This window comes from Phocoena sinus, chromosome X, assembly GCF_008692025.1.
Source record: "Phocoena sinus isolate mPhoSin1 chromosome X, mPhoSin1.pri, whole genome shotgun sequence".
In the NCBI taxonomy this organism is placed as follows: domain Eukaryota; kingdom Metazoa; phylum Chordata; class Mammalia; order Artiodactyla; family Phocoenidae; genus Phocoena; species Phocoena sinus.
The window spans coordinates 66,219,504-66,232,120 of NC_045784.1; the positions used below are offsets into that span (position 1 = coordinate 66,219,504).

Below are 12,617 nucleotides of genomic sequence, written 5' to 3' on the forward strand. Positions count from 1 at the left end.
TACATCTTTTATGTACATGTATTTAATCACACACACAAAGAAAACATGTGGCAAAATATTACCAAGTGGTGTACCTTGGTAATGGGTGTACAGGAAGTCTCTCTCCCCCAATATTTTATTATGAAAATATCCAAATATACAAAGTGAAAGAATTGTACTCTGAACACACACCGCTAAGATTCTACAATCAACAATTTGTTAAATTTGCTTTATCACATATTTATCTACATACTAATAATTCTTTTTACTGTTCTTGCAAGTTTCCTCATAACTTGAAATCATTTCAAAATTAAAAGTTAAACGAATTAGTAGGTAGTAATAGGAAAAAAAGTAAAGAAATGAAGGAAGTTTGGAGGGAACAGAAAGTACTGCTAGTGTGGAGCGAGATACAAGCTCAGTCTTCTAAAACACTATCTTGAAGCTGGTGCCTTTGATGTCTCAGTCTGAGATCAATGTCTCAGCTCTCCTCTATAGATCCCTAAACCTGGCTTCGAGGCCAGGGATTCTCTCATTGTTACGTAAATATCTTGGTACGTCATTTACAAAGTGTAAAACTTCGTTTCCCACAAGGCGTTTATCCTTCCGTGCTGTAAAGAGGACAAATTCTATAGGTTTTTTACAGGTCTCGCGAGATTCATCAAATCTCTTTAACGAGCTCAGCAGGAAGCCATTTTGTTTCTCAGGGCGCTTTGCAAGGGTGCTAGAGGTGAAATTGCAAGAAGTCGGCAACTGCAGTTGCCGCCGTTCTGTCTTCAGCTTCACGATGTTTCCCTTGGCCAAAAACGCACTAAGTCGTCTCGGAGGTGAGCAAAAATTGTGAGCACATCTTTTCCAACTGCCTTTATCCGTTGTCTTCGTGGTCTTTCGTGCCCCTTCCTTCCATGTGCATCTCGACTTTATTATTCTAAATGCTCTGTCTCCCACCTCACCCCAAGTAATTGGGGAAATGTTCTTAGCATTAGCCTAATCGCTCAGCGTTTCTGTTTGGGTTCCCAGCTTTCTTTTGTTACTGGAGTCATAACCCAGCTCTGCTTTTTTTTTTTTTTTTTTTTCGGTAGCCTACGATTTCAAGGGAGACACTTGGTGAACACTTCTCATTCCTTAAGTAATTCCATAAACTTTAGCTTTGGGGACACGTTTACCCGCAAATGGAAGAGCCTCTTCTCCAATTCTTGGTTTCATTGCAGGGAAACAACCTAAATGGTAGCACTGCAGCTTTTATGTTATTTGTGGATTATTAACTAAATAATTGTGGTCATTTTTTTCTTACCTAAAAGTTAGGCAGGTACAGGGAAATTTTGAGACCAGCATTATGTACTAAGAATGCACTAGATTGGAGAGATAAAAGTCATTTCCATACTTGATTTGCACTGAAGGTGACCTTGAGTAACGTGAGCAGTTTTACAATGAAAGTGACCTTAAACAACTACCGTTTAGCTTCTTTAGCCATCTTTTTATTTTCTGTTTATGGAGTCATTAGAAGTATTACTAGATTGTGTTCTAAATGCTCAAGCACCTTTGACAATAACCAAAAAATAGTTGTCTGACCGGTTTTTCATATTCCAAAAGCCACGTCTATTATCTCTTTCACTTTGGGCAAATGATTTAACCTCTCTCAACTTCATTTTCCTCCTTTGTAAAATAGGGGCTTAGTAAATAATACCTACCTCGTAGAGTTGTTGAGGATTATATGAGATTACCAATAAGTGGTAACTGAACCATTTCTTGTCACAGAGAAGAGGTCCAAAGAAATCCACTTGGGTGACCTGAGTGTTGAGGTCATGAGGTGTTCCAGAATTGCTTGCTTGGTAATCTTATTTTCTTTGCTTTTTGAGCAGGTAGGGCCTTGTACCTCAGGAAAGGGGTTTGGGGGTTGTTATTTTCAATGTGGAATTCACATGCTCACTTTTTAACTGCTCTAGAGCAGATTATATTGGGAAATGTTTGTAAATTTGCTCATCCCAAGTGTGACTAAAGGTGAAAAAAACTAAGGCACTTAAGCAAAGAAACCATTAAATGGTCAAATAACTATCCTGAAATAACCCATTGTATCACATTATATCAAATAACCCATTGTATCACAAAACCCATTATATTCATAAGTGCTAGTGAATGGGCAACATTGCTGTTTCTTTAATACGTTTTTCATTACATACCTTTTGAGGCTCTAAAACAATAAGGACCTGCTACTTAGATTGGAGAGGAAGAAAAAAGCAGCTGGAAATATGCATTTTCCAGTCTTGGCTCTTTCCCAAGCCCCCCAAGTACCTCCAGAGGCAGGTTGAAACTCTTTCTACTAAAATAGCAGTAATAGCACAGCTTTCATGTTGTCATTCTGCTCAACAGCTTTTATCTCTACCAAAAAAGTGGCCCTCCATGAACCTTTCTAGTTTTACCTCCTGTTACTAATTTATTTACCTTGTCCTTCAAACGTAATTTGTTTTCTAGGACACTGGGTTTTCTGTCTCCGCTTTTTTCAGATTCGCCTTTCCCATGCCTATATAACCAAATCCTACCTGCTATTCAAAGTGCTTAGCTAACATTCTGCTTCCTTGTATTATAGTGGTTTGTGTCTTTGTATCTAATAGCCTGGCTACATAACCAAATCCTACCTGCTATTCAAAGTGCTTAGGTAACATTGTACTTCCTTTTATTGTAATGGTTTGTGTCTTTGTATCTAATAGCCTCCCCTAGAGTGGAAGTTACCCAAGAACAGGGTCTGTGTCTTACACATTTCCATATACCCCATTTCTTTTAGCATGGTGCTATAGTCATTAGTAACTTTTTTAAAAAGTCGAGATTACTCTAGTTTTTGGAGGTTTTGGGGTAATTTTAAGGTCATAAACATTTAGCGTGCTTTAATGATTTTGAGTTTATTTACCCCTTTATGTTGTAAGTTGTTGAGCACTGCTGAGTAAACTTTAGTGAAATTCAAAGTAATAAATACTCAAATTAATGAAGTAGGAGCTAAGTTCAGAGGTTATACAAATACCAATTTGTCATGGATGTTACTGACATCACTTTTTCTTGGTTTTTCCCCTCAACATTTTATTGTGGAAAGTTCCAGACATATCGAAAAGTTGGAAGAATTGTATAATAAATACCCACATACCCACCACATAGATTCAACTAACATTTTGCTGTATTTGTTATATCACATATTTGTCCATCTGTCAATCTTATTTGTGAAGCATTTCAAAGTATTCTACTTTGCTTTTAGCTGCAATATGTTTTAACATTTTATTATACTGCATAATACTGTAGAGTTAACGTCCTTGGCTTTTGTGTGTGGCAATATCAATTACACATGTTCTCTTTTCCTGATAATTGATAGATATGCTCCCGTATTCTCTTTTCTTTCCCCCTTTAAGTTCGAAGCATTCCGCAAACAATGGCAAGGCAGAGCCACCAGAAGCGGGCACCTGATTTCCATGACAAATATGGTAATGCTGTATTAGCAAGTGGAGCCACTTTCTGTGTTGCTGTATGGGCATATGTAAGTACTGTTGATTGATAACCTGTTTTAGATGTTTTTTATTCCCATTTATCTCATGTATTCAAAATGTTTTCACACAGTATACATTTCTAGTTAGGAGGGGCTTTAGAGATTTTCTAACGTAATTACCAACCTAGTGCAGGAATTTCTTCCTCAACATTGAGCATTCATCCGTCATCTGTTCTTAACATTTCCGATAACAAGTTGCTTAGTGGATCAAAAGGCAGTCTTTTCCATATTGTGTAGCTGGTTGAAAAGATCTTATGTTGAGTTAAAATCTGCCTCCTTCATATTTTACCCATCATTTCATTGCAATACAGAAATTCTGATCACATTTCCATGTATCAGCTGTTAGATATTAGAAGATTCCTATCATGTCTCCTGGATCTTCTCTTTCATATTAAACATTCTTAGTTCTGTTGATCATTTTTTTGTTATATGATTTCCAGTGTTTTCACCATCTTGGTCACCTTTCTTTGCTTAATCAACCTTTCTTCTATAGAAGAACTGAGTACAGCATTTCTGATGGATGACATATAAAGTGACTTGCTTTTAATATTTTAGTTTTTTACATCTTCATTTACCAATCTACTTACCAGTCACTGTACTTGCTGGTTAAAAATAGGAGTCTTGAAGTTATAATAAATATATAAACTGATTTTAAAAGATATGAAACAACCCTTGCCTTAATAATCAAAGACTTTATTAATAGGCCTTTTTCATTCTTATTTTGATCTTCCTGAAATCAGATATATTATTAAAATAAGTGTGTGTACTTAATTGGAAGAGTAAACAGATGTTGAACAAATGTGTGATCGGGGGCACTTTTGGAAGTGAAGTGCTACTTGAAGAAGGGATATTATAAAAGTCCTCTTTGGCAGTATTTAGGTAGTCGTGGTTGAGTGCAACAATGTTTTTGAGGATGTAGTATAGAAATGTGATATACAAATTTGAATTAATTAAATGAAATTTAAAATGTAGTTGCTGAGTCACACTAGCTACATCTTAGTTGCTCAATAGCTGTATGTACCTAGTGGCTAACTGTATTAGTGCAGATATAGAACATTTCCTTCATCTCTGGAAGTTCTACTGAACAGCACTGCTCTAGAGAATTAGGACAGCAATTAGGTTTGGCCTACCTGGAGGGCACTGTATCCCAGGTGACTTTCTGTGTGTTTTTAACCTACAGTGCAGAATACCTTTGCCACTTTAGGAAGTACTCTCCAAGGGAGAGTGGGCTCTGGTTTAAACATATAACTGACAGCATTTTAATTCTTACAGACAGCAACACAAATTGGAATAGAATGGAACCTGTCCCCTGTTGGCAGAGTCACCCCAAAGGAATGGAGAGAACAGTGATCATCCCAGCTGGTTTAATACTGAATTGTTTCAAAATCAACTCATAATTGATGCCAAGTAAAAGCATTATGTACCCATTAAAATATGGCGTGATTGAAGAAATAAAGTACATTTGAAAACCTCATTGTAGATTTGTTTGTTTCTTTTGTAAATGAAACCAAGCTTGATCATTTTTATTTATTTAACCTTTGTGTTAATATTAAAGTCAAAACACTGTACAACTTCTTGAATAGCTTTTCTCTGTTAGGTAGTGTGAAAGGAAAGTTTGGCTGTCACCTAGGAGTCAACTTTATAATAGGCTGAAATTACAGTTTATGAATAACTGATCACAGTTATTTTAGGGCATCTATGAGTTTAAAATTTGGTGTCCATATCTTGGTTATACCTACTACTTTCAGCCTCTCATATATGTTTGTATTTAGAATTGGCGTTAAGTCCTTTGTACTCCTGCCAAGAGAACTTAGGGTGTCACCAGACCCATAGGAAGAGTGGTCCTATCAAATGAACTCCTAGGATGTCTGAAGACTAGCTAGCTCCTTGGCTCCCTTGGTACATTTATCTTAGAGCTCTATTTTTTTTTTATTTTTATTTTTTGTGGTACGCGGGTCTCTCACTGTTGTGGCCTCTCCCGCTGCGGAGCACAGGCTCTGGACGCGCAGGCTCAGCAGCCATGGCTCACGGGCCTAGCCACTCTGCGGCATGTGGGATCTTCCCGGACCGGGGCACGAACCCGTGTCCCCTGCATCAGCAGGCGGACTCTCAACCACTGCACCACCAGGGAAGTCCGAGCTCTATATTTTTCAGCATATTTATTTGAGATGTTTATGAGGTTATTAAAGAAAGGATCTGTTTTACTTACCTAACTACTAGTGACCTCTGCTGTTGGCTTTCTGTAACGATACCAGTTTTTGGATTAGTGGATTATCCTGAACTCACTATGACATTGGATTTTATGTGTAAGATATTAACTGAAGAAAACATAGTATCTACACCATGTGCTTCTTTATTTCCTCAGCCAAAGGCTCTGAAGTAAGCCTCAAGTAGTGGCTTTTTAATAGTGCTCAAGCAGAAAATTGAAATTTCAGTCGAGTAACCTATCTATATTGGCTAAATTTGAGATTTCTAAAATTCACTTACCTGATACTGTAGGTTATCAGGTAAGTGGCTTTTAGGACTCTCCAAATTTTCCTGATGTAGATAAGGATTTATACTTAACCAAACATTTGAAGAATGTTTACTCAATAGGTGAAATACTAGAATTGCTCTTATGGCAATATGTCCTGTTTTCTCATTAATGTACCAAAGCCAGTAATTTCATGACTTTTTAAAGTAGGAATAAGGATTTGAATGTCATTGCAGCACAGTACATTGCAAGATTAGTAACTACATAGTAGTGGCACCATTTGGTAAAATTTGAACACTTTATATCATATTTAGAATGTTAAAAGAGGGCTAAAGTATTCAAATGCACGTAACCCTCCAACATGATTAAGCAAAATAAACATGTCTTTAAGAAAGTTTCAACCTTCTGTTTTTGTTCCTGAGTTGGCACTGAGAATTTCTAATGACTGGAGGTAATTTTCAGTATGATTTATACCACTTCTGTCAGATAAGTAGTAATTGTCAGCTATTCTGATAGGCAAAAATAAATAGTATGGGGGCTTTCCTGGTGGTGCAGTGGTTGAGAGTCCACCTGCCGATGCAGGGGACACGGGTTCATGCCCCGGTCCGGAAGGATCCCACATGCTGTGGAGCGGCTAGGCCCGTGAGCCATTGCTGCTGAGCCTGCGCGTCCAGAGTTTGTGCTCCGCAGCGGGAGAGGGAGGCCACAACAGTGAGAGGCCCGCGTACCAAAAAAAAAAAATAATAATAATAATAGTATGACTTCTTTTAAAAATAAATTTATTTTTTGGCTGTTTTGGGGTCTTTGTTGCTGCACGTGGGCTTTCTCTTGTTGCGGCGAGCGGGAGCTACTCTCCGTTGCAGTGCTCGTTGCTGCGCGCAGGCTTCTCATTGCGGTCGCTACACTCTTGTTGCGGAGCACGGGCTCTAGGCGTGAGGGCTTCAGTACTTGTGGCACATGGGCTCAATAGTTGTGGCTTGCGGGCTCTAGAGCGCAGGCTCAGTAGCTGTGGCGCACAGGCTTAGTTGCTCCGCGTCATGTGGGATCTTCCCAGACCAGGGCTCAAACCTGTGTCCCCTGCATTGGCAGGCAGATTCGTAACCACTGCTCCACCAGGAAGTCCTAGTATGACATTTTAAAATGTCTATTTGTCAGCATATGTGTTGCCTTCTGTGATAAAATCGTGGTGGTAGTCAGCATCTTTGAAAATACTTACAAAACTTAGTTTTATGATTAATCTTGTCCTGATGAGTAGTTATAAAACTACCACAGCCACTACCAGAAATGAAGCTGTGGTTTAAGTCAAAGTTATTTTGTGTCATCACAATATTCTGACCTTGCAGCTTGCTTAGTGTACTCAAAGTTTTCATCCTGTGTGAAGGTTGTCAAATTAGTCTCCCTGTAAAAATCTGTATGTTTGAAGAATTTAGATAAGTGACTTAATTTAGAAGCATTGCCAATCCTTCAAATGTTATTTATTGGGGGAGTTATGAAGTATTTTTTAAAAAGGGTGAATATTGTAACTGCCATTCTTAATTTGACTCAAGCTATTTTAGCGCATGTGTTCTGTTCTTTTAAATTCATTAAACTTACTTAGAACTAGGTATCATGGTAGTTGTAGAGGCACAGATGTTGTGTTCTCACCCTCATGACTATTAACTTTATTGGTGATATTAATAAGCATTTCATAAGCATTTGGGGGTACCTACTATCTGCTCAATGCCAGGAAACCTGATATACTTCTTGAAGACATTCCCTTCTATTTGAAAGCTCAGTATAATATAGTAGTAATTTAAAAAGTGTTGGTATGCTCATGCATTGATACGGGAGATTAGGGATGCTTCATTTAGAGATACGAAGTGGTTTATTTATTTTTATTTATTTATTTATTTTTTGTGGTAAGCGGGCCTTTCACTGTTGTGGCCTCTCCCGTTGCGGAGCACAGGCTTCGGATGCGCAGGCTCAGTGGCCATGGCTCACGGGCCCAGCCGCTCCGCGGCATGTGGGATCCTTCCGGACCGGGGCACGAACCCGTGTCCCCTGCATCGGCAGGTGGACTCTCAACCACTGTGCCACCGGGGAAGCCCGGTTTATTTTTTTTTAATTATCCAGGTTCTATTTTTTTTCTAAATAAATATTTATTTATTTATTTGGTTGCACCAGGTCTTAGTTGTGGCAGGCGGGCTCCTTAGTTGTGGCTCACAGGCTCCTTAGTTGAGGATCACCAACTCCTTAGTTATGGCTTGCTGGCTTCTTAGTTGTGGCTGGTGGGCTCCTTAGTTGCAGCACACAGGATCCTTAATTGTGGCATGCGAACTCTTAGTTGCAGCATGCATGTGGGATCTAGTTCCCTGACCGGGGATTGAGCCCAGGCCCCCTGCATTGGAAGCTCAGTCTTATCCACTCCACCACCAGGGAGGTCCCTGAAGTGTTTTCTTTTCCTTTTTTTTTTTTTTTTTACATCTTTATTGGAGTATAATTGCTTTACATTGTTGTGTTAGTTTCTGCTGTACAGCAAAGTGAATCAGTTATATGTATACATATATCCCCATATCCCTTGCCTCTTGCATCTCCCTCCCACCCTCCCTATCCCACCGAGCTGATCTGTGTGATGTGGCTGCTCCCCACTAGCTATCTATTTTACATTTGGTAGTGTATATATGTCAATGCCACTGTCTCACCCTGAAGTGTTTTAAAGTCAGGGAAAGGCCCAGTGATAAAGAATGTAGAGGATGTTGCTGCTCATAATGATAAACTTTACCTAAAAACTAGAGAGCCTAGTAGATTTGATATTCTTCTGATAAAGCTTTATTTCTGGTTTCTGCCTTTCGGTGAATTTCTTTGAAAGCTTAACACAGTGTTAATGTTGAAGTTAGAAAACAACTTGCTAATAATTGGAAGCCCACTTAAAACGCATCTTAATTTCATGTGATGTGAGTTAAGATTTTAAATTTGGGGCTGAATTTATATCTTAACAGTTAAGGCTATGCACATTGATTGACAACTACAATTGAATGTCCAGGAAGGCAAGGAGTCCTGAAGTGAATTTTTATGTGGATGGGTGTAAAGCGGCAAAGAATAATTCTTTCTGAAATACTTAATTGTAGGCCTAAAATTTAAATCTATGGGCAGTGTTTCCTGTCAAGGCTTATTAGGGATTTCAAACAGGTAGGATGAAAATTATTAAACATACAAATATGCATACTGTGTGCCACTTTTCCAAGTCTTTTACAGTTTTACAATAATATTTGCACTTTGCTTACTGAGTTCTGCAACGTTATTTGACTTGATACTCTATGGTAACTGGGTTGAAATGGTTCCAGTTGAAAATATAAATAATCCTATGATTATTTTCCTCCTACATCTTACGACAGATATTTAATGAAAGGAAGTATGAAAAGACCACATCTTACTTCAAAATTAGTGAGATGGAGCCCCTCCCTCTTACTGTTAATGTTTACAGTTTTAAAAATTCTAGGATTTTGCTGCTTTTTAAAATGACAAATTGGAACAGGAATAAAAAATACACTTTTTTCTGAAATGCTTTCTGTACTGCTTATTTATTGCATTGTATTACTACATGTTAGGCATCTCAATTCTGTCTAAACTCAGGATGATAGATACTTTAATATTCTTTGCATCCTTGGAATCCTGTAAGTTTTTAAGATCATGGACAAATGAATAAATAAATGGGGAAGTGTTTGAGAGCTTTAAATGGCGATGTGAAGGTAGTGTGAGGTGAGATCCCTGCCCCAACTCAAATACACTCATACATAAAGATTATGAATTTAAAAACATGAATTAAAAAAAATTGAGATCATTATTTTGGGGGGGATAGCTTTCCATTTATTTGTATCTTCAATTTCTTTCATCAATGTCTTGTAGTTTTCAGTGTACAAGGTCTTTCACCTCCTTAGTTAAGTTTATTCCTAAGTGTTTTATTTTTTCATACAGCAGGTTCTTATTAATTATCTATTTTATCCATATTAATGTATATATGTCAATCCCAATCTCCCAATTCATCCCACCGCCGCCCCCCCCACCACTTTCCCCCCTTGGTGTCCATACGTTTGTTCCCTACATCTGTGTCTCTATTTCTGCCCTGCAAACCAGTTCATCTGTACAATTTTTCTAGGTCTAAGTGCTTTATTTTTTTATGCTATTGATTTTGTATCCTGCAACTGTACTGAATTAGGGTGCCAAAAATACACAATGGGGAATGGATAGTCTCTTTAACAAATGATGTTGGAAAACTAGGTAGCCACACACAAAAGAATGAAATTGGGCCTTTATCTTACAGCACAAATGGATTAAAGACTTAAATGTAAGACTTCAAACTATAAAACTCCTAGAAGAAAACATAGGGGAAAAACTTCATGACATTGGTCTTGACATTGATTTCATGGATATGACACCAAAAGCATAGGTAACAAAAGCAAAAATAAACAAGTGGGACTACATCAAACTAAAAGGTTTCTACACACCAAAGGAAACAACAGAGCGAAAAGGCAATCTAAGGAATAGGAGAAAATATTTGCAAACTATATATCTGATAAGGGGTTATGCTCCCAAAAATATAAAGAATTCCCACAACTCCACAGTAAAAGTAATAACTCAATTTAAAAATGGGCTAAGGGGGCTTCCCTAGTGGCACAGTGGTTAGGAATCCTCCTGCCAATGTAGGGGACACGGGTTCGAGCCCTCGTCCGGGGAGATCCCACATGCAGCGGAGCAACTAAGCCCATGTGCCACAACTACTGAGCCCGCGTGCCTAGAGCCTGTGCTCTGCAATAAGAGAAGCCATCGCAATGAGAAGCCTGCGCAGCTCAACAAAGAGTAGCCCCCGCTTGCCACATCTAGGGAAAGCCTGTGCACAGCAGCAAAGACCCAATGCAGCCAAAAATAAATAAATTAAAAAAAAATGGGCTAAGGACTTGATTAGATATTTCTTAAAGATACACAAATGGCAAACATATATATTTATATGGAATTTAAGAAAAAAATGTCATGAAGAACCTAGGGGTAAGACAGGAATAAAGACACAGACCTACTAGAGAATGGACTTGAGGATATGGTGAGGGGGAAGGGTAAGCTGTGACAAAGCGAGAGAGAGGCATGGACATATATACACTACCAAACATAAGGTAGATAGCTAGTGGGAAGCAGCCGCATAGCACAGGGAGATCAGCTTGGTGCTTTGTGACCGCCTGGAGGGGTGGGATAGGGAGGGTGGGAGGGAGGGAGACGCAAGAGGGAAGAGATATGGGAACATATGTATATGTATAACTGATTCACTTTGTTATAAAGCAGAAACTAACACACCATTGTAAAGCAATTATACTCTAATAAAGATGTAAAAAAAAGATAATCAGCCTCACTAATCATCAGGTAAATGCAAATCAAAACCACAAACCTCAAACATGTTAGAATGGTTATGAACAACAACAACAAAAAAGCAAGTGTTGGCAAAGATGTGGAGAAATTGGTACTCTTGTACACTGTTGGTGCAGCTGCTAAGGAAAACAGTATGGAAGTTCTTCAAGAAATTAAAAATAGAACTACCATATGATTCAGCAAACCCACTTCTGGGTACTTATCCAAAAGAACTGAAGAGACATTAGCACTCACATGATCACTGCAGCACTATTCATAACAGCGGGGATGTGGAAAGCACCTAAATGTCCATCAGACAAATGGCTAACGAATACGCATATACATACAGTGCAATGTTATTCAGCCTTAAAAAAGAAGGAAATCCCGCAGTATGTGGCAACATAGATGAACTTTTAGAACATTATGCTAACTGAATAAGCTAGTCATAGAATGACATATACTGCATGGTTCCACTTAGATGAGGTATCTAAAATAGTCAAACTCATAGAAGCAGAAAATAGAATGGTGGTTGCCAGCGGCAGAGGGTAGGGGGAAATGGGGAATTGCTAACCAATGGGTATAAAGTTTCAGTTATGCAAGGCGAATAAGTTCTAGACATCTGCTGTACAATCTGCTAGGAAATAAAGTAGCTTTTCCTTGAATGCTAACCATCATGTAAGTTCACTAGTTTCCTCAAAAGTAAATGGTGTGCTCTGCTTCCGTTTCTGGTTTTGCTCCAGTGTTTGGGTTTTCTCCGTGGCCGCCTAAGACGAACCAATTCTTCGGGAAAGCAAAACCCAAGGCTCCGCCGCCCAGCTTGACTGACTGCACTGGCACCGTGGACAGCAGGGCAGAATCCACTGACAAGATTTGTCGGCTGGATGCTGAGTTGGAACAGACCCCTCAGTGTCCCCCGCATCTGTTTTGCAGAAAAGCTTTAGCCTTCTGGGCCTTCCAAGTTTACCTAAGTGGTATTCTCACTCAGAATCTAATGTCACTCCTCCAAGCCTCAGCCACCGATTTTTTTTTAAACTTTTGATGCACATCTGTTCACCTTTCTGTTGGAGAAACACGGAAGTGAAGCAAAGCGAATTCCATTTTGCGCGAATGAGCGCGGTTTCCCACGACCTCACCGGAGAGCGCGCAGAGATCATTTTTCAATTGAGGGATATGGGTAAATTCATCTGGAGTCAGGCTACGCAGTCTAACAGGAGCACGTTAATGTCATGCTATGAGAGGCTGAACTATCCAGAAGAAGATTATAAG

The 12,617-nt window shown here is 38.9% G+C and overlaps 1 protein-coding gene across 1 annotated transcript; it reads left to right on the plus strand.

Annotated features, from left to right (window-relative positions):
* The first annotated feature begins 643 nt into the window (after positions 1 to 643).
* Positions 644 to 4,979, plus strand: LOC116747406 (cytochrome c oxidase subunit 7B, mitochondrial). The gene is made up of 3 exons (XM_032619507.1): positions 644 to 803; positions 3,372 to 3,496; positions 4,778 to 4,979. The coding sequence occupies exons 1-3, from the start codon at positions 764 to 766 to the stop codon at positions 4,853 to 4,855; spliced, it is 243 nt and encodes an 80-aa protein (XP_032475398.1). The 5' UTR covers positions 644 to 763; the 3' UTR covers positions 4,856 to 4,979.
* Positions 4,980 to 12,617: the final 7,638 nt, after the last annotated feature.